Source organism: Leuciscus leuciscus, assembly GCF_965113295.1.
Source record: "Leuciscus leuciscus genome assembly, chromosome: 24".
Classification (NCBI taxonomy): Eukaryota; Metazoa; Chordata; class Actinopteri; order Cypriniformes; family Leuciscidae; genus Leuciscus; species Leuciscus leuciscus.
Window position 1 is genome coordinate 31,644,190 of NC_138723.1, and position 20,765 is coordinate 31,664,954.

A 20,765-nucleotide genomic window follows, 5' to 3' on the forward strand; every position below is an offset into this window, starting at 1 on the left:
ACAATTTAAAGGGAGAAGGTTACATAATAAACATACTTTTTAAAATCAGACAATACATTTTGATGTTAAACCCACTATTGTTTTATATAGAATTGTTGTAGTTTATAGCAGTGGTTCCTCCCTGATTTAACTCCAGATTCAGATCACCAGCTCTGTTACGAACCACTCTGAGACACGAGGGTTAAGATCCAAACGCAGCTTTATTGTGGGTAATCCAGAGGCGTAATCCAGTGTACAGGCAAAAGGTCAAAACACAGGTAGGCAGTCCAAACAAACCAACAAGGAAACAAACAAAACAGGCAGGGACCAGAGGCAAAAGAGTAATCCAGGGAACAGGGCAAGAAATCCAAATAAACCAAAAGACAAGAAACCAGGGAAAACGCTCAGAATTGCAGTGTAACACTTAAACAAGACTTCGCGGTGAGTGAATGAATGAACATGGTATAAATAGACTGAGACTAACAGGATGATGAGACACAGGTGAATGCAATCAGTGAATGAGGTACAGGTGAATGTGATCAGTGATAAGTGATGAGTCCGGGCAGTGAGTTATGGGAAATGTAGTTTGTGAGTGATAATAGTCTTATGTGGAGTGCCCTCTGGTGGCTCTCAAGGGCACTTCAGCTGGTGACCGTTACATAGCCCCCCCTTTAAGGAGCGGATTCCAGACGCTCCTAAAACTGTCCAGGAGGGAGGTGGAGCGGAGGCGGACCCAGGGGCGGGATGGAGGGCCAGGCCTGTGCAGCGGAAGAGGACCTGAAGACGGAGCAGGCTGTGCAGGCGACCAGGGCGGATCAGGCTGTGCAGGCGACCAGGGCGGAGACGACCCTTCAGGCGGCCAGGGAGGAGACGACCCTTCAGGCGGCGACCATTGCACAGGAACAGACACCGGCTCAGGGACAGGAACAGACACCGGCTCAGCGACAGGAACAGACAGCGTGACAGCGGCCATCTCTGTTGAGGGCTCAGGTTCAGGCGTGTCGGCGGCTATCTCTGTTGAGGGCTCAGGTTAAGGCGTGTCGGCGGCTATCTCTGTTGAGGGGTCAGTCGACGTGGCAGCGGCCATTTTGTCCAGAGACACTGGCTCGGTGGTGGCCATCTTGTCTGGAGACACTGGCTTGGCGGCGGCCATCTTGTCCGGAGACACTGGCTCGGCACACGTGACTTGAACAGACTCTGGATCGGCGGCGGCCATCTTGTCCGGAGACACTGGCTCGGCGGCGGTCATCTTGTCCGGAGACTCTAAATCGGCGGCGGCCATCTTGTCCGGAGACACTGGCTCGGCGGCGGTCATCTTGTCCAGAGACACTGGCACGGCGGCGGGCATCTTGTCCAGAGACTCTGGATCGGCGGCGGCCATCTTGTCCGGAGACACAGGCGTGGAGTCGGCCATCTTGTCCGAAGACACAGGCACGGGAAGAGGAAGAGGAACAGATTCAGGCTCAGTATCAGGATCAGATTCAGGCTCAGGAACAGATTCAGTCTCGGCGGGACGAGACTCTTGACGGGCAGACGCGACGTGAAGCTCAGTCTCTGGATCGGCTGACGTGATGTGAAGCTCAGTCTCTGGATCGGCAGAACTGACGTGAAGCTCTGGATCTGGCTCGGCAGGACTGACGTGAACAGTCTCTGGATCGGCAGGCAGGAAGTGAAGCGTCTCTGAGCTTGACGGGACCAGCGGCGGCGAAGGCTTTGAGCTGGGTAGGACCAGCGGCGAAGAGGGCTCTGAGCTGGTTAGGACCAGCGATGAAGAGGGCTTTGAGCTGGACAGGACCAGCGATGAAGAGGTACCACAAAATGGTAGCGGTCAGATAGGTATGATTTGAACCAGCTTAATGCTTGTCCTTGAACACCAGTATAATTTTGAAGTCGATCTAAGAGTATTGTGTGATCTATAGTATCGAACGCAGCACTAAGATCAAGTAAAACTAGTATTGAGATACAGCCTTGGTCAGAAGCTAAAAGTAAATCATTTGTGATTTTAACGAGCGCAGTTTCAGTGCTATGATGCGGTCTGAATCCAGACTGAAACTTTTCATAGATATCATTTTGGGGCTGTTTACACCTGGCCACTTCATGTGTTTTCTCAGATCGGATAGCTATCTGATTTATCAAAACGATTCCATTTACACCTGGTCACATAAATGTGTTTTTGCGAAACGGATTTAAATCCGATCTTCAATTCCCGCGCTATATGCAGATTTAATGGAGTGTACGTCACCGAAAGCAAAAGATATGAGCTGCATTTTATTGATCATCAGCTAAAATTTCAAAGACCGCAATAAAAGAGAGCGGCAACAGCCCTGGTAAGATCATTTCGTTTCTTAAGAATTTACTTTTAATGATGATGATTGTGTGTTAAGCGTCTACGACTTAGGCTACTTTCACTTTGATTTGCGATAGTTTGCACGTTGGCTTAATGAATAGATGCTCAGCTTCTCATCTGAGGTGATGCGTGTTCCAGTAGCGTCGTCATATCTGGCTATAACATTACATATAGCCTATAACACGCTCTCACACGTTTATTTTTTTAGCATTTTTGGGAGGAGTACAATTTACATATGTGGTTTCAACAACCAGATGCATTTACACTTGTCCAGTTTCGTCAGGAATGCGGCCCAGACCACCTCCTGAAGTGGTTTGAGCGATCGGATTCAAATCCGTCTCGAATGCGTTTCGGAGGGCATTTACACCTGGTCTTTTCACGATCGGATAGCTATCCAATCTGAGAAAACGCATGAAGTGGCCAGGTGTAAACAGCCCCTTTGTTGCAAGAAAGAGCCCAGTTGAGCGGACACCACTTTTTCTAATATTTTAGACATAAATGGAAGATTTGAAATGGGTCTATAATTTGCTAGGTTATTATGATCTAATTGTGGTTTCTTAATGAGTGGTTTTATAACTGCCAGTTTAAATGTTCTTGGAACATGACCTAAAGATAAAGACGAGTTAATAATATTGAGGAGAGGCTCTTCCACTACAGGTAACACTTCTTTCAGTAGTTTAGTTGGTATAGGATCTAATAAACATGTTGTTGTTTTAGATGAAGTGATACGTTTATTTAACTCTTTTTGTTCTATAGTTGTAAAGCACTGTAATTGTTCTTGCGGGGTGATAATTGAAGCTGAATTATAAGGCGCAATTGAAGATTGAACGTTTACAATTGTGGTTCTGATGCTTTCTATTTTCTCAGTGAAGAAGTTCATGAAATCATTACTACTGAACTGTAACGGGATATTTTGTTCGGGTGACGTCTGTTTATTTGTTAGTCTAGCCACGGTGTTAAATAAAAACCTTGGATTGTTTTGGTTGTTTTCTATTAGTTTGCGGATATGCTCAGCCCTGGCCGCTTTTAGGGCCTTTTTATAACGTGACATACTGTCTTTCCACGCGATTCTAAAGACCTCTAAATTAGTTTGTTTCCATTTACGCTCTAAAATACGCGTTTCTCTCTTTAGAACATGCGTAGTATTGTTGTACCATGGTGCTTTAATTTTCTCTCTGACCTTTTTTAATTTAATAGGTGCAACCACATCCAATGTTCTAGAGAGAATGGTGCTCATAGTGCTAGTTAGTTCTTCTAGTTCATCTGTTTGTTTGGGTTCAGGCAGCAGCTGAGACAGATTAGATAAGCAATTTGAGAAATTATCTATGGTGGATGGAAGGATTGTTCCGCCTGGTTGATAACGCGGCGCCGCATGACATATTACAGCAGTACGTAATATGCAAGTTACCATGTAATGATCAGTGACATCATCACTTTGTGGAATGATATATATATCGGTTGGATCGGTTCCATGTGATATAATTAAATCAAGTGTATGATTAAGACGATGAGTTACCCTGTGAGTTACCCCTGTGACCCTGTGCCCTTGTAACCCTGTGACCCCTGTGACCCTGTGCCCCTGTGCACCTGTGCCCCTGTAATCATGTGCCCCTGTAACCCTGTGCCCCTGTGCCCTTGTGACCCTGTAACCCTGTGACCCTGTGACCCTGTAACCCTGTGCCCCTGTGACCCCTGCGACCCTGTGCCCCTGTGACCCTGTAACCCTGTGCCCCTGTAACCCTGTGCCCCTGTGCCCCTGTGCCCCTGTGCCCCTGTGCCCCTGTAACCCTGTGCCCCTGTGACCCTGTGCCCCTGTAACCCTGTGCCCCTGTGACCCTGTGCCCCTGTGACCCTGTGCCCCTGTAACCCTGTGCCCCTGTGACCCTGTTCCCCTGTGACCCTGTGCCCCTGTGACCCTGTGCCCCTGTGACCCTGTGCCCCTGTGACCCTGTGCCCCTGTAACCCTGTGCCCCTGCCCCTGTGACCCTGTGCCCCTGTAACCCTGTGCCCCTGTGACCCTGTGCCCCTGTGCCCCTGTGACCCTGTGCCCCTGTAACCCTGTGCCCCTGTGCCCCTGTAACCCTGTGCCCCTGTGACCCTGTGCCCCTGTGCCCCTGTGACCCCTGCGATCCTGTGACCCTGTGACCCTGTGAGTAAAGTCAAAGTAGAGGTCTTACCGATGAGATCTTTGTTCTTGTGGTCGATGGCCAGGTTTCTGAGTGCGATGGCGATGGCTCGCACCACTTTATCGGCGTCGGAGTGCAGCAGCTCCACCAGCACCGGCAGACCCTTCTCCTTACGCACCGTCACACGGATATAGCTCGACCACTGCAGAATCATGAGCAGGAACTTACTTACTGTTTTAGAAAAGTAATGCGTTACGTTACTTTTGCGGTACTTTTTTTCACCTGAGCTGGGCTTGTTTTAATTTATATAACAAAAAAGTAATTTTTTAGGGCAAATGTAACGACCCTTTCACAGCAAAAGTGAAATAATAAGCCTCACACTGCAAAACATGCTTTTCTTACTTAGTATTTTTGTCTTGTTTCGAGTCCAAATATCAATACATTCTTAAATCAAGATGCATTTACTAGATGAGTAAAATGCCATAAGATATTATACACTCACACACACACACTTACGGCCCAGTGTCCGGGCACACACACACACTCATGGCCCAGTGTCCGGCACACACACATACACACACACACACACACACACACACACACACACACACACACACACACACACACACACACACACACACACACACACACACACACTCACGGCCCAGTGTCCGGCACACACACACACACACACACACACACACACTCACGGCCCAGTGTCCGGCACACACACACACACACACAAACACACACACTCACGGCCCAGTGTCCGGCACACACACACACACACACACACACACTCACGGCCCAGTGTCCGGCACACACACACACACACACACACACACACACACACACACACTCACGGCCCAGTGTCCGGCACACACACACACACACACACACACACACACACACACACACACACACACACACACACAAACACACACACTCACGGCCCAGTGTCCGGCACACAGGTTCTGCAGCGCTCCGGCCGCCGCCTCCAGGGTGTTCTGGTTCTGGCTCAGTTTGAGGAGTGACAGGTAGAGGCGAACCACCTCGGGCTGGTACAGGAGCTCCAGGCCTGCAGGAACACACACACACACACATCTGAAGCTCCAGGCCTGCAGGAACACAGAGACACTAGGTGTGCAATAAAGGTGTGTGTGAGAGAGAGAGAGAGAGAGAGAGAGAGAGAGAGAGGTGTTCCAGACAGCACTTGAACACCGAATTGATTTCTCTTTTGTGTTTCCTTGTCCTTGAACGGAGACATACACACAAAATGATGTCTAAACACCCGTCTATATGCCCGTCTCGGCAAGTGTTCTCTCGGTTCTGTCAGAAGTGAACAATTCAGAAAGAAACCGGATGTGTGTCAGTTTATTCAGTCTTAAAGTGACAGTAGCCTAATATTCCTGCTGTCGTCTGTCATTAATGTTAATAAAACAACTAAATACAGCTTTAACAAAGATGAAACTATATTTCATTTCTACAGTGAGCAAATAGTGTTAATTTACATTTAGTCTTAATTATTATTGTCTGTACCTGAATATACTGTTAGACTTTGTAACTTTGTTGTTTAGTCTTCATCTCTGCTTGTAATTTGTGTATTTGTTCTTATTTTATTACTGACTGTTCACTTGTTTTTAATAATGTTTGAACTTTATCAGTTAGGCTAGTAGTTTTTGATGTAGTATCGAAGAACTTCAAGTGAGCTTTAAGTAATAAATAAAAATTACCCCCCCCCCCCACCCCCCCCATATATATATATATATATATATATATATTTTTTTATGATCCGAACCGTGAGTTTTGTGATCCGCTCCCCCACTCAGAGCCACACATCTGAAGCTCCAGTAGCGTCAATCATTCATGAGGACAGGGACTCATCTAAAATGCATGGTAAGAGCAAATCCTGTACGTTTTACATTATTTCTGAGGACACTGTGTTTGACACGGAGGGTTTTTAGCTTCATGCTGAAGTTTAATACTTAATGTTAGAGGTTTGTTCAAATCACGATGAGCGCTAGACTAGTGATGTAATGCCTGCGGGTTACACCTGAACCGAGAGATTCACGATTCTTTAAAGTCCCCCTGTGGTGTAAATCCAGCTTTTAATGTAGTTTATGTGTCTATGTGGTGTTTTTAATATGCTTTAAGACAAACCATGTGTAAATTCATAAGTCGACAGCATTGCTGAGTATTTCCTCCTTAAAACTGCAGTGAACCAAAGACAGTCTCAAACACACGCTTTGAAATCGCTGGTGTTTCTGACGTCACAAACTACCTTGTAACCAATCAGATCAACGTGTGATCGTCAACCAGTGGATCTCTGAGCTGAGTGTGTGTGAGTGAGAGTGAGCTCATTTGCATATTCATAGAACCGCGAATACTAAATGAGGTGAGGGTGTCGAGTTACATTCAAGACATTTTAAGGCATGAATAATTTTTTGAAAGTTTAGTGATTGAAGATGAGTTTAAAGGTATAAAATGATTGACTGCAGGGGAACTTTAACTGATTCTCTAGACTCGTTCCACACTATAAGGTTCTATAAAAAACTCTAGGGTTCTTGAATCAATTCTGAAGAACACTTTATGCCAAAAAGGCTCTACACATTCTTACACATTTCCCCCCAAAAAACTCTCAGTGATCAGTTTTTTCAGAAGACCCGTCATTTTTTAAACATTTGTTCCACTATTTCATGCTTTGAAAAGGTTCCATGGATGTTAAAGGATCTTCATGGAACCATCAACGCCAATCAAGAATGGATTGGTAAAAATGGTTATTCTATGGAATCGCTGAGAAAACCACCTTTTGGAACCTTTATATATGAGTGTGAGTGTGTGTGTGTGTGTGTGTGTGTGTGTGTGTGTGTGTGTGTGTGTGTGTGTGTGTGCGTGAGTGTGTATGTGTGTGTGTGTGTGTGTGTGTGTGTGTGTGTGAGAGAGTGTGTGTGTGAGTGAGTGAGTGAGAGTATGTGTGTGTGTGTGTGTGTGTGTGTGTGTGTGTGTGTGTGTGTGTGTGTGTGTGAGTGAGAGTGAGAGTATGTGAGTGAGTGTGTGTGTGTGTGTGTGTGTGTGTGTGTGTGTGTGTGTGTGTGTGTGTGTGTGTGTGTGTGTGTGTGTGTGTGAAAGCCTGCCTGAAGCCTTTAAGGTTCCATACAGAACCTGTGATTGAGCTGAAGAGAGAGAGAGAGAGTCTGATCGAGAATCAGAACGTGTCTGTAATACAAACACACATCGAAACAATTCCATTCGTTCCTGCAATGAAACCAGAGTTTTCCCACATTATAGTGATTTTCTCATGATTATGAGCTGTTATGTTCTCTCTGATTATGTTCTCTTGGGCTCTGAGGTCAGATCTCATGTAAGTAAGCGCTGGTTCATATTGTCATTCTCAGGCTTGCTGACCCAGTTACATGAAATTACAGTCGTCTGGTCTTAAACACACACTGATCCGCTCCGATTCAATGCCACAGCAGCACATTAATAAAACATAATAATATTATGTCAATAAGACATAAAACACATCAGTGGAAATCAAAGCTGTCCACAGATGATCAGTTCAGATAAATATTTATGCAGTTTTCCTCTCCTAATCTACTCCACAAGGAAGAATACAGAGAGAAAACGTTCTTCTCGTGTTTATAAAGCAAGTATGTTTTTAAATCATTCATTCATTTTAATATATTTGCTATAAACATGCCAATTAAGACATTGGCTGTGTGTGAAACCGTGCAGAACGTCTCATTAATACATTTATGAATTCAGTTACTTCTGTCAATCATTCATAGGTGCCAATTTTTCTCTGTGTGTGTGTGTGTTTGTGTGTGTGTGTGTGTGTTTGTGTGTGTGTGTGTGTGTGTGTGTGTGTGTGTGTGTGTGTGTGTGTGTGTGTGTGTGTGTGTGTGTGTGTGTGTGTGTGTGTGTGTGTGTGTGTGTGTGTGTGTGTGTCAACAAGAGGTCAGTAAGATGTTTGGTTTTTGAATACTTGATACTTTTATTCATAAGGACGCATTAAATTGATCAAAAGTGACAGTAAAGACATTTATAATGTTACAAACAAATGCTTAAACTGAAATGATTCTTCGTTTCTGCAGTGTGTGCCCAATCCATCCCCATTTTCGTTTCTTTATTTCCACTTCTATCGCAAGCTGCTTTGCTCTTCCCCACAGCTCTTCGTTCTTTATTTTATCAGGCCATCTGATGTTAAGAATACGAGGCAGTGGTTGGTGAAGACTTGTAGCTTGCTCAGGAGGCTCTTTGTTTTTTTCCACGTCTCAGATCCGCAGAGGAGTATGGTTTTTATGCTTGAGTTGAATAGCCGTAGTTTGGTGTCGAGTGTGATGTTATGTGCTCTCCATATGGCCAAATGCATCTCTTGCCTTGCCTATTCTCCTCTTTACATCTCCTTCTGATCCGCCATCCCTCGCTACCTCACTTCCCAGGTAAAGGAAGGAGTTGACGTCCTCTAGTGGTTGGTGGTTAACCATCAAGCTGGCCAGCGTCTTTGTATTGGCCTTGAGCACTTTGGTCTTCTGTGTGCTAATGTGGAGTCCTGTCTCGGCTGCCTTCTGTTCTACCTCTCTCAATCTCTCTTGCATTTGTTGGTGGTTTTGGGACAGTAATGCGATATCATCTGCGAAGTCTAGGTCGTCCAGTTGTGTGAACAGGGTCCACTGGATCCCACTACGCCTGTTGTCCGTGGCTCGACCGCTAAGAGGAATAGTAGTGGGGAGAGTAAGCCACCTTGCCTTACTCCTGTGGTGATGTGAAAAGCCTCTGTCAGCTGGTCTTCATGATTCTACACTGCATTCCCGAACAGGTGTTCTTGATGATGGTGGTGAACTTCTCTGGTATGCCGTAGTGTCTCATCAGTTGCCAGAGCACTTCCCAATCCAGACTGTCGAATGCTTTCTCGAAGTCCAGAAATACTGTGTAAAGTGGAGACTTCAACTCTTGTGATCTATTGCACATGATCTATTTTGCCTGAATCCAGCTTGGTTGTCTCTAAGCGGTGCGTCCACTGCTGCCTTGAGGCGTTGCAGGATTATCCGGTTTAGGATTTTGCCTGGTACGGAGAGAAGCATTATACCCCTGTAGTCGTCGCAGAGGCTTAGGTTACCTTTCTTGGGTATTTTTCCCAGATGGCCTTCCTTCCATTCCCCAGGCAGGTCTTCTTCCCTCCAGATCCTACCAAACCGGTCATATAGTATTTGCAAGGATGTGCTTTAAAGCAACACTAAGAATGATTTTTTACCTTAAAATAATGTTCAACCTGTAGGGCGACCAAAGAGGGAAAGTTCCTTGATGTTGCTTTAAGAGCTTCGGTATCTTATCTGGACCTGGTGTCTTGCTGTTCTTGGAGAGCTTGATGGCTTTTCTAATCTCTGCTTTGGTTGGATGTCTGCAGTCAGCTGACAGGGGGACTTCTGCAGGTCGCATGTTTGCTCTGGTTGGTTCAGTATGTCCGAGAAGTGCTCGACCCACCTCTTCATTTGTTCTTCTTGTGTATTCAGAGTCCTTCCTCCCTTATATTTCACTGAGTGGTTCCCTGTCTGGTATTTTCTGGTCAGGAGTCGGATGTTGTCAGAGCTTTGCAGCTTCCTCCGTCTCTTATCTCTCCTAGCACTCCTTTCCCTCCCTGTCTGCTACGCTATATGCTTCCCCAGATGTTTTCTTGGCTGCTTTTGTTTTGCAATTGTTTAATACCTCCTTTAGTTTCTTCCTTTCCTCTATTCTGATCAGGGTGTCGGGTGAGAGCCATTCCTGGTGTTTTTTTTTTCTTGGGCCCAACTGATGCATCACATGCCCCTGTGAACGCTTCCTTTACTTGCTGCCAGTGGTTTTCTATTGTTCTGGGTTCCTCTTTCATTTCTTGTAGAGCTGTAAAGCGATTTCTACGCTGTATTTGGAAGTCTGCTTGTTTATCATTGATGGACACATTGTAGCGCTTGCCTATTGAGTTACTGTTGTGGTGTTTCTTTTTAACGTAAGTTTTTAGTTAGCTACCAATAGACGGTGGTCCGTGCCTGCATCAGTACCTCTCCTAACCCGAACATCTTGAAGGCTTCTCCTGAATCTCTTGGAGATGCAGAAATTATCTATTTGGTTTTCTGTCCTCATGTCCGGAGATGCCTAAGTTTCCAGATGGCATGGTTTGTGGGGGAAGAGGGTTCCGCCAATGACAAGATTGTTGTTAGCGCAGTGGTTGGCAAAGAGTTCTCCAGTCTCATTCATCACTCCAAGGCCATGCTTTCCCATCACTTGTTCAAAGCTGGTGTTATCGTTGCCAACCTTTGCATTCAGATCCCCCATTAAAATGGTGAGATCCTTCTCTTTGCATTTTCTCCTGGTTTCCTCTCGCTTTTGGTATAAATCTTCTTTTGCCTCCTCCTCTGCTTCATTTGTGGAGCCGTAGCACGTAGCACGCTTATGTGAGATCTTGAATTTGGCCATGATGATCCTTGGGCTCACTGGTTCCCGTCCTATCCCATGTCTTCTGGGCTTCATTTGATAGCATGATTGCTACCCCATCTGAATGAGTCACATTATCTCCCGTCTGTCCGGAGTATATGATTGATTTTCCTGATGAGAGTCATGTTTGTCCTGCTTTCTTCCACCTGGCTTCGGCAATTCCAAGTATATGGATGCCATATGCCTTCATTTCATTCGCGATTGTCTGCGCTTTTCCTGTAATATGCATTGAGCGCACATTCCATGTTCCAATCCTTGTGATAGATTTAGGATTAAGAAGTTTCCGCCTCCTGTCGGCGTTGACCACAAGGCTTCATCCTCCTCCCAGTTGAAGGTCCTCTTCCTCCCAATTCTAAGGTGTGTGATATATCGTTCAGTGTTTCTGTAATCAAAGTTTGACCTTTAGGCAGGGGATTGGCCTACCCAGAGGTTGCTCCCTTAGCCTTCTCCCTCCCGGGCCACAAGGCAGTGGGTGAACCATTTTCAGTCTGTTCCCTATCCCGAGACCAGTTTGCAGAGGGAGACCCTACCAGGAGCACGAAGCTCCAGACAACATAGCTCTCAGGTTCACCGGGACACACAAACCTCTCCACCACGATACGGTGATGGTTCTAGAAGAGGTGCTTTGGCAACTAACTGAAATTAAATAATTTTAAGATGAAGCATTAAAATTTTATGAAACTAAAAGTAATAAAATGAAATAAATTAAAGGGGTCATGACATGGTTTTTGTTTTATTATGTTCCCTTAGGTGCAATTATAGTATTACTATAGTTTTTTGGACAAAACACCTTTACATTTTTGTGATTTATGACCTTTTCCCGCCCTGTTTCTCATCCTCTGATTCAGACAGTCTGTTTTGGGGGTGTTTCCCCTTTAAGAGTTCCGAGGTAACGCCCACTGTTATGATTGGCTAACGTCATTGGCTAAAGGTAGTTTTAAGATGAAATGCATTACTTACAGTTTGCGGCGTCGTTGTTGGGACCAGGATAGTCGGCACGGCCTGATCTTTAAGCAAAAGTTTTCTGGCAAAGCCAGCATCATACTGCGATTTTTTCTCAAAACAGTCATCCTTGAAATGTAGAGAACACACGCTTAAATTAACACTGCCGTGACTGGGACGTCCGCAAAAAATAAACTGCATCCATTTTCCCCTGACATCTGGATCGTTCTGCAGCGTATTCAGACATTTAGCTTGTCCACAGCCAGGAACAGCACATCTGCGTCATCGCGATCTCCTGTAGACACACTCGCTGCACGTCGACTGAACACCTGTGGCGTGACAACGATGCCATGATGCGGAATGAGGCGTAGTTGTCTCGCGCTGGAGGCGGTCATATGCAAACGACTGGTACGTCACTTCGTACTGTGACGTCACTTCTCACCATGGATCCCCAACGAGCTGTAATTAGAGCTTGATGAAATAAATGCTTGGTTTATAATGGGGAGGACGTCTTAAGCTATGAAACTTGCAGGAAGTTTTAATGGTACAAAGACCTCTTATACACCAAAAGATCAAGGCAAATTTGGTTTCTCATGTCATGACCCCTTTAAAGCTAAATAGAAATATAAAAAAATTACAAAAGCCTATAACAAAATGATTAAACTTAAATTAAATTGAAAACTGAAAATATATATATATAAAAAAAAGCTGATGTAATTGTTTAGTATATAAATGATATAATAAACTGCTGGTTTAGTTCAGGGTAATTGTGTGTTACGCAGATCTGACCAGCAGGAGGCGTCTCAGTTCCCATGATGCCTCTGTGTTTGGCCTGAAGTGTGTGTGTGTGTGTGTGTGTGTGTGTGTGTGTGTGTGTTGGTTTCAGAAGGACTCAAACCTTTCATCGGCAGACTCCTCCTGGGCAGATCCAGACTCTTCTTCTCTACGGCTCCGTGTCGTTTACCTGCGAATCACAGCACACACATCAGCATCTGAACCTGAGTTTGTGTGTGAGAGTGAGTGTGTGTGTGTGTGTGTGTGTGTGTGTGTGTGTGTGTGTGTGTGTGTGTGTGAGAGAGAGAGTGTGTGTGTGTATGCGTGTATGCGTGTGTGTGTGTGTGTGTGTGTGTGTGTGTGTGTGTGTGTGGGAGCAGCAGTGGGCGGTGAGTAGGAGCACTCGTGGAGTAAATGGAGAGAGTGTGTGTGTGTGTGTGTGTGTGTGTGTGTGTGTGTGTGTGTGTGTGTGTGTGTGTGTGTGTGTGTGTGTGTGTGTGTGTGTGTGACTGACTCTCAGTAACAGTGAAGGATTCGACACTTACACTGATGGAACCATTCGTCTGCAGCATGAAACACAAAACACACATTTACACACAAACACAATCCGAGAGAATAAGACTGTATTTAACTTTTACTGTATTTAAACATAATTAATATGGAAACAGGCATTACATGTTACACAAGCTGTTAAAAACAACATGGGTCGACATCAGTAAGATTTGTTGTTGCTTTTTAAAGAAATTGATACTTTTATTAATCAAGGATTAATTCAATTGATCAAAAGTGAAAGTAAAGACATTTATAATGTTACAAAAGATTAAAATAATTAAAACATTTGAAATTTAAAATAAATGCTGTTCTTTTGAACTTTCTATTCATCAAAGAATCCTGAAACATAAAATGTATCACAGTTTCCACAAAAATATGAAGCTGTTTTCAACATTGATAATAATCATAAATGTTTCTTGATCATCAAATCATCATATTAGAGTGATTTCTGAAGGATCATGTGACACTGAAGACTGGAGTAATGATGCTGAACATTCAGCTTTGATCACAGGAATAAATTACACTTTACTAGATATTCACATAGAAAACAGATGATTTACATTGGAATAATATTTCACTATTTTTACTGTATTTGTGATCAAATAAACGAGGTGTTGTTGCGCAGAAGAGACTTAACATTTATCTATTGGAATTAACAATGTAAAAACTATTGGATTTTAGAAACATGAGCTTGTGACTAAATATTGGTTGATTATTTCTGGTCTACATGATTTTAATTAAATATTCTGAAGACACTCTTTGTTTTTAATGCAATTACATCAGAAGTAACAGTAATTAAATGACATAAAAATAATTAAGAGTAACTTAATTGGACTCCAGTAATTAATGGCAGAGTAATGACTTCTAATGACCTTTGCTGGTCCGTCCGGTGAAGCAGTCCCTCTTCTTATGATGAGCCCCTGACCTCGCGCTGTGATTGGCCGCTTGGACGTGGAACTTCTCGGCTCCGGGAACCTCCTTGTGCACGTGATAGGACAGATTACGCAAGATACACACACAGTTCTCCACCGACTGCAGGAGAGAAACACACACACGCGAGATCAGACGACACACTACACACAACCAACAGCACACGTCATTTAAACACACCGCATCACAGAGCAGGAAAATCAACTTAGATTACATTATAAATAATGATACATGATAATAATAATAATAATAATAATTATTATTATTATTATTGTCATTATTATTACAGTAAATTAAAATATTATTATTTAATTAAACTAAATAGTATTAATCATAATTATGATTATTATTAAATGAAACTAAACACTAATAATAATAGAAATATAACTATTATTAAATAAAATAAAATGTACTTTAATAATATCAAATTAAAATTAAACTGAATTAATAAAATAATGATTATGATTATGATTATAATATGATTTAATTTAAACTTTAAATTTTAAATTTAATATTATTTAAAATAATAATAATAATAATTATTATTTTTATAATGTTGTAGTGAGTCATTATTTAATTATTATAATTATTATGTTTAATTTAAGTTTAATAATTATATTAAATAATAAATAAATTAAACTGTATTAATAATACTTATAATAATAGTAATAATAGCAATAATTATTATTTATTACTATTGTTGTTGCTGTTTTGAATTATTACGTTTAATTTTTATTTAATAATAATAATAATATTAAATTAAATTAAAATTAAGCTGAATTAATCATATTAATAATAATAATAATAACTATTGAATTAAACTAAATATTAATAATATTAATATTTATAATTATTATAGTAAGATTTTATTTAAGTTTTTTTTTTCATTTTACTTTAATATTAAATTAAAACTGAAACTGAAATAATAATAATAGTAATATTAATTATTATTATTATTACTATTAATATTAAAGTAAATAATCATAATTGTTATTGATTTTACTTTAATTATAATATTAAATTAAAATCAAACTGAATTAATTATTTAATATTTATTTAATTAATCAATTATAATGAGTTTATAGCTTAGCATCATTTTATTACATTGTTTCTGGTTCAAGAGAGAATATATATATATATATATATATATATATATATATATATATATATATATATATATATATATATATATATATATATATCAGGTGATGTGCAGGTGTGCAGGTGTGCCGAGGCCTGGATTTCTATTTAAATTCGTACTTTGTTATTGATGTCTCTCTTTGCGACGGCAGAATAAAGCGCATGCAGAAGCGCGTCCACGAGTCCCTCACACACACGCAGTCTCTGTCGAGCTTCGGCTCCGTCTGAACTCACGTTCCTGCAAACACACACACACACACACCCTGCGTCTCAATGTCCACTATCCATCCTAAACAGTGTGTGAGATTACTGTAGAATAAGTGTGAAATGAACTTTTTTTTTTATGAAAAAAAAAATGAAATGTGGAGGATTTTTACTGTGACAAGATGATTGACAGGCCAGTTTACAGTGAAAAGATGATTGACAGGCCAGTTTACAGTGACAGGATGAGAGAGAGCAACCGTTAAAGACGCAATTGACCTATCACTAAGCCCCGCCCCCTTAGTTACTGTTGCTATCTCAGACAAACAAACGGAGTTGCTAACGGTCTTACAGCGACAGCCGTTAGTGTGGAAACCTCGTCGAGATGTGTTTGATAAACGCTGGACACAGAAGGACCAGCTCTCGCCGAGGAGCATCAAGGGGGACTTAAAGAGGACATGGAGGGATATATAAAAGATTTTAATATAAATATGGTACGTAACAAGATTAATTTGGTAGCGAGGGTTTACACAATGCCAGCGGGAGAAGCCTCGTGTTACTGTACATGACGTGAGAACAGTTAGCTATTTAGGTTAGCACGTTAGCATGGACTCTCTAACTATGGGGTGCTGGTGGCGCAATGGATAAAACACATGCCTTTGGTGTGAGAGACCCGGGTTCGAATCCACTGTGAGACACCAATGTGTCCCTGAGCAAGACACTTAACCCCTAGTTGCTCCAGAGGCGTGCGACCTCTGACATATATAGCAATTGTAAGTCGCTTTGGATAAAAGCGTCAGCTAAATGAATAAATGTAAATGTAACTAGAGTATGACAACCAGAAAATGAATGTTTTCGTCTTCATTGGGATTGGGGTTGAATCCTTAGGGAACCAGATGACTGCATCACATCACTGGTATTATGAATAAACCGGGCTTCAGTCGTATAGCGCAGATAACTGGTCCTATTACAAGTACCCAACGCACATCGCTTTACCATTTTTGTCGCATAAACACCATAAAAACCGACGAGAGCCTCGGATCTTCCAATGTTTCTCTATGGCGCTGAAACCTAAAGATGTCCGAGTTCCCCGTGCAACCGATACTCAACTGCCATTGGCTGATCGGCGTTCGAGGGGCGGGGCTTACCGATAGGTCAATTGTATGACGTGATAGTGTGTCCCGAAGCTTGTCTACTCTTCTGCTACACACTCAAAAGTATCTACTTTTTCTTCACAATAAGAATACATAGTGTCAGGGCGTAGTAAAGCAGGCGAGTCACGCTCTCAGTGATCCAGTCTGAGGGATCAGTGTCACAGAAAACTGTGGAAAACCGCTTAAAAACAGAGAGAAACGCTGCGAGCGAACCTCATACATCCAGATGTGTTCTTGAAGACCGTGTTCCACTCGGGGTCGCCGGGCCGGACCGGGTCGTTAGGGTCTCCTCTCAGGCCCGAGTGAGGGATGATGATCTCGTCCGTCAGCGTCTGCAGGCCGTGGTCAATCACCATCATCTTCAGCGGCTCGTGAGACGACAGGTTCCACAGCGTTCCTGAAACAGCAGGAGAGAGAGTTCACACTCATGGTTTGATTGATGGGAGATTCACAAGACGGGGTTCTCCAACTGGTTAAGGCTTTAGAGGAACCATTCCCAAAATATTTTTACTGCAGCATTGAAAACAGTAAAAATAGTGTAATATTATTCCAGTGTAAATCAGTTGTTATCAATGTGAATATATAGTGAAGTGTAATTTATTCCTGGGATCAAAGCTGGATTTATTTAATTAAAAATACAGTAAAAATCACAAAATATTATTCCAATGTAAAACAGCTGTTTTCTATGTGAATTTATAGTGAAGTGTAATTTATTCCTGTGACAAAAGCACATAAAGGAATGACAAAAACATAAAAAATATAAAAAACTGCTGCTTAATATTTTTGTGCATTTATTTTCCAGGATTTTTTGATGAATAGAAAGTTCAAAAGAACAGCATTTATTTGAAATATAATATTTTGTAACATTTTACGTGTATTTATTGTCACTTTTGATCAATTTAATGCTTCCTTTATGAATACAAATTTTTTTTTGAATGGTAGTGCATCATGATTTCCACAACAATATGTGACCCTGGACCACAAAACCAGTCACAAGGGTTAATTTTTTGAAATTGTGATTTATACATCATCTGAATAAATAAGCTTTCCACTGATGTATGGTTTGTTATGATAGGAAATTGAGAAAATCGCCTTTAAAGTTGTCCATTTATGTTCGCGATTGCGCTGCATTCACTCACAATTTAAAAAAATATGTATATTTACGGTAGGAAATTTACAAAATGTCTTCATGGAACATGATCTTTACTTAATATCCTGATGATTTTTGGCATAAAAGAAAAGTCTATAATTTTGACCCATTTAATGTATTGTTGGCTATTGCCACAGATATACCCGTGCGACTCGAGACTGGTGACGTGATCCAGGGACACACATAAGGCAGCAAACCCGTTCCCCCTTCAGTTCTCCCGTGCTCATTGAACGCATGAATGCTGATGTGCACCTGTGACCAGTTCCCGGACGTCCACGTCGTTGGATTTCCTCAGTAGTCTCAGCAGCGCAGGGATCCCGTCTGAATTCTTGATGGCCACCTTGTTGAAGTTGTCTCTGCCGTAGGAGATGTTTCTCAGCGCTCCACAGGCCTTGCGATGCACCTCGGGTTTGGGATGATCCAGGAGCCCGACCAGAACCGGGATTCCTCTGAGCTGCCGAACGTCTTGCTTGACCGTGTCGTTCTCGTAGCAGAGATGCTGGAGATACGCCGCGGCGTTGGACTTCACCGGGTCCATCGGGTGGCTCAGCATGGAGATCACCTCCCTCAGGTTCGGGTCTCTCCAGCGCGAGTCCTTCCGGACGGTGTCCAGGCTCACCATGCTGGCCCGTTTCTGCGGGATCCCTAGTGGACAAAAGTATACTTTATTGTATGTGAAATATATTCCCTTTTTCAATAGTACATTGCAAATATACTAACTAGTGTGCGTGAAGTTTTACCTCAAAATACCTCAGATATTTTTATAAAGCATGTTAAAATTGTCACTTTTTGAGGGTGATGCAGATGTTTATAATAATAGATAAAAAAATAATTAAAAAAATTATAGATTCACCATTTGTGATGCGGAGGCAAGCTATAACACACATACATATTCTTTTTATGTGTTTATCAGAGGTTGAATTCATATCAAAATCTGCCAAACTTCCCATACTACTTCTGAATAGGATGTCTACTTCATAAATTGTATGAAAATCATGGAAATGTCTGGTTCAGATCACTCAAACCATATGGTAAATGGAGGCGCCCTTATATGGCTTGATGTATACTAAATTAGTGTGGCTGCAAGTATACTTAGCATATTTTGTTTTCACCAGGGATGACCGTCCTGTACAGATCCTGGAGAAACGCGTGAGGAACCGGCCCGAGATGCTCGTCCACCGAGAGGTCCAAACTCTGCCTCATGTGATGGACGGGAAGGTTTGGTACGCCGGAGAGAATATCTATCCCATCATGCTCTGCTTTTGAAGCGCCACCTCGAGCAAAACTGTCCCGGAGGAGCGGGAGCGTGTAGCAGTTTTCTGGTAAGTAGTTTCTGGTGGGAACGCTGGGAAACGAGGGATGGAACGGGAATCCATGTAGGAGAGTCAGGGAGTGAGTGTTAAGAGTGCCGTAATGAGCCGACTGGTCCTTGGGATTCTCGAGGTCAGAGGTCACGCTGGCCTCAGGGTGGGGGGGTAGGACCGTAGGATCTTCCTTTTCGACGGAAGATTCGGGAATCGGCTGGGTATTCGGGGATTGTAACTCGTCCAACCCTTCAGATGAACTTTCCTAGAGGGGAAAAGTCAAAATACACACATGATTTGAGGATTCACATAGGAATAAATGCTTAAAAATTTAAATAACCCGCTAAATATCAAAGTATGATGCAATTATTTAAAGTCCCCCGTGGTGTAAATCCAGCTTTTAATGTTGTTTATGTGTTTATGTGGTGTTTTTAATCTGCTTTAAGACAAAACATGTGTAAATTCATAAGTCGACACCATTGCTGAGTATTTTCTCCTTAAAACTGCAGTGAACCAAAGACAGTCTCAAAACACGCTTTGAAATCGCTGGTGTTTCTGACGTCACAAACTATCTTGTAACCAATCAGATCAACGTGTGATCGTCAACCAGTGGATCTCTGAGCTGAGTGAGTGAGTGGAGGCGGGGCTCATTTGTATATTCATAGAACCGTGCAACTAAATGAGGCAAGGGTGTCGGGTTACATTCACGATATTTTAAGGCATGAAGAATTAATTTCAAGGAAAAAACACTTAAATATGTCATTTTGGGGATCAAAGATGAGTTTTAAGCGATATAATTATTGACTACAGGGGGACTTTAAGATATTTAATTTTATATCGAATCTTTTCGGCATTAATTGGGTCGAGAACACTAGAGTTCTATATAGAATCCCAGGCATTTAATTGCATCATACGAATGATCTGTTTGTAATATTCACCTTCAGGACATTCTGCACGACCTGTTCATTGGAGCTGCTGGAGCTGAGCGGGTTGGTCTCGCTGTCAGGGCTGGACGACTTCTCTGTCCCGATGCCTGAACTCTCAGTCTACAAAACCAGCACAGAAACAGCGCGCTTTCCTCAGCGTGTGCTCATTAACGGGACGTTTAAAAACAGAACGGCTCATTACCCTGCTGAAAAAACAGCAAAAACCAGCCTAAGATGGGTGGCTGGTCTTCCAGCCTGGTCATGACTGGTTTAGCAGGCTGGTTTTAGAGGGGTTTCGGCCACTTTTCTAGGTGGTTAGGCTGAAACCATCTTACAAACCTGATAAAAACGAGCTAAACACCAGCTTAGCCACCCTGGGAAACCATCTTAAACCAACGACATCCAGCTTAAACCAGCTAAAATCAGCAACATCCATCTTAAATCAGCTAAGACCAGCCAACCAGCTTAAACCAGCAGCATCAAGCTTAAACTAGCTTAAACCAGCTAAAACCAGCAACATCCAGCTTAAACTAGCAAAGACCAGCCAACCAGCTTAAACCAGCGACATCCAGCAACATCCAGCTTAAACCAGCTTAAACCAGCGACATCTAGCTTAAACCAGCTTAAATCAGCGACATCTAGCTTAAACCAGCTTAAATCAGCGACATCTAGCTTAAACCAGCTAAAACCAGCCATCCAACTTAAACTAACTTTAAAGGGATGATTCGGAGGAAAATCAACCTATGGTCCTTTGCACCATGACCTCGAG

At 42.5% G+C, this 20,765-nt stretch overlaps 1 protein-coding gene across 4 annotated transcripts in view; it reads right to left on the reverse strand.

Annotated features, from left to right (window-relative positions):
* arvcfa (ARVCF delta catenin family member a) overlaps nt 1–20,765 on the reverse strand; it is a 40,357-nt gene that overhangs the window by 11,082 nt on the left and 8,510 nt on the right. For 2 of the 4 annotated variants that reach the window (XM_082158624.1, XM_082158623.1), the window contains exons 3-12: nt 20,009–20,116; nt 18,864–19,335; nt 18,019–18,411; nt 16,830–17,013; nt 15,382–15,499; nt 14,064–14,223; nt 13,185–13,202; nt 12,764–12,829; nt 5,403–5,530; nt 4,504–4,654 (exon numbers count right to left, since the gene is read on the reverse strand). In XM_082158624.1, coding sequence (XP_082014750.1) covers nt 4,504–4,654; nt 5,403–5,530; nt 12,764–12,829; nt 13,185–13,202; nt 14,064–14,223; nt 15,382–15,499; nt 16,830–17,013; nt 18,019–18,411; nt 18,864–19,335; nt 20,009–20,116 — 1,798 coding nt within the window. The remainder of the gene's footprint in view (nt 1–4,503; nt 4,655–5,402; nt 5,531–12,763; nt 12,830–13,184; nt 13,203–14,063; nt 14,224–15,381; nt 15,500–16,829; nt 17,014–18,018; nt 18,412–18,863; nt 19,336–20,008; nt 20,117–20,765) is intronic. The other 2 variants (XM_082158625.1, XM_082158626.1) reach the window with 2 other exon arrangements.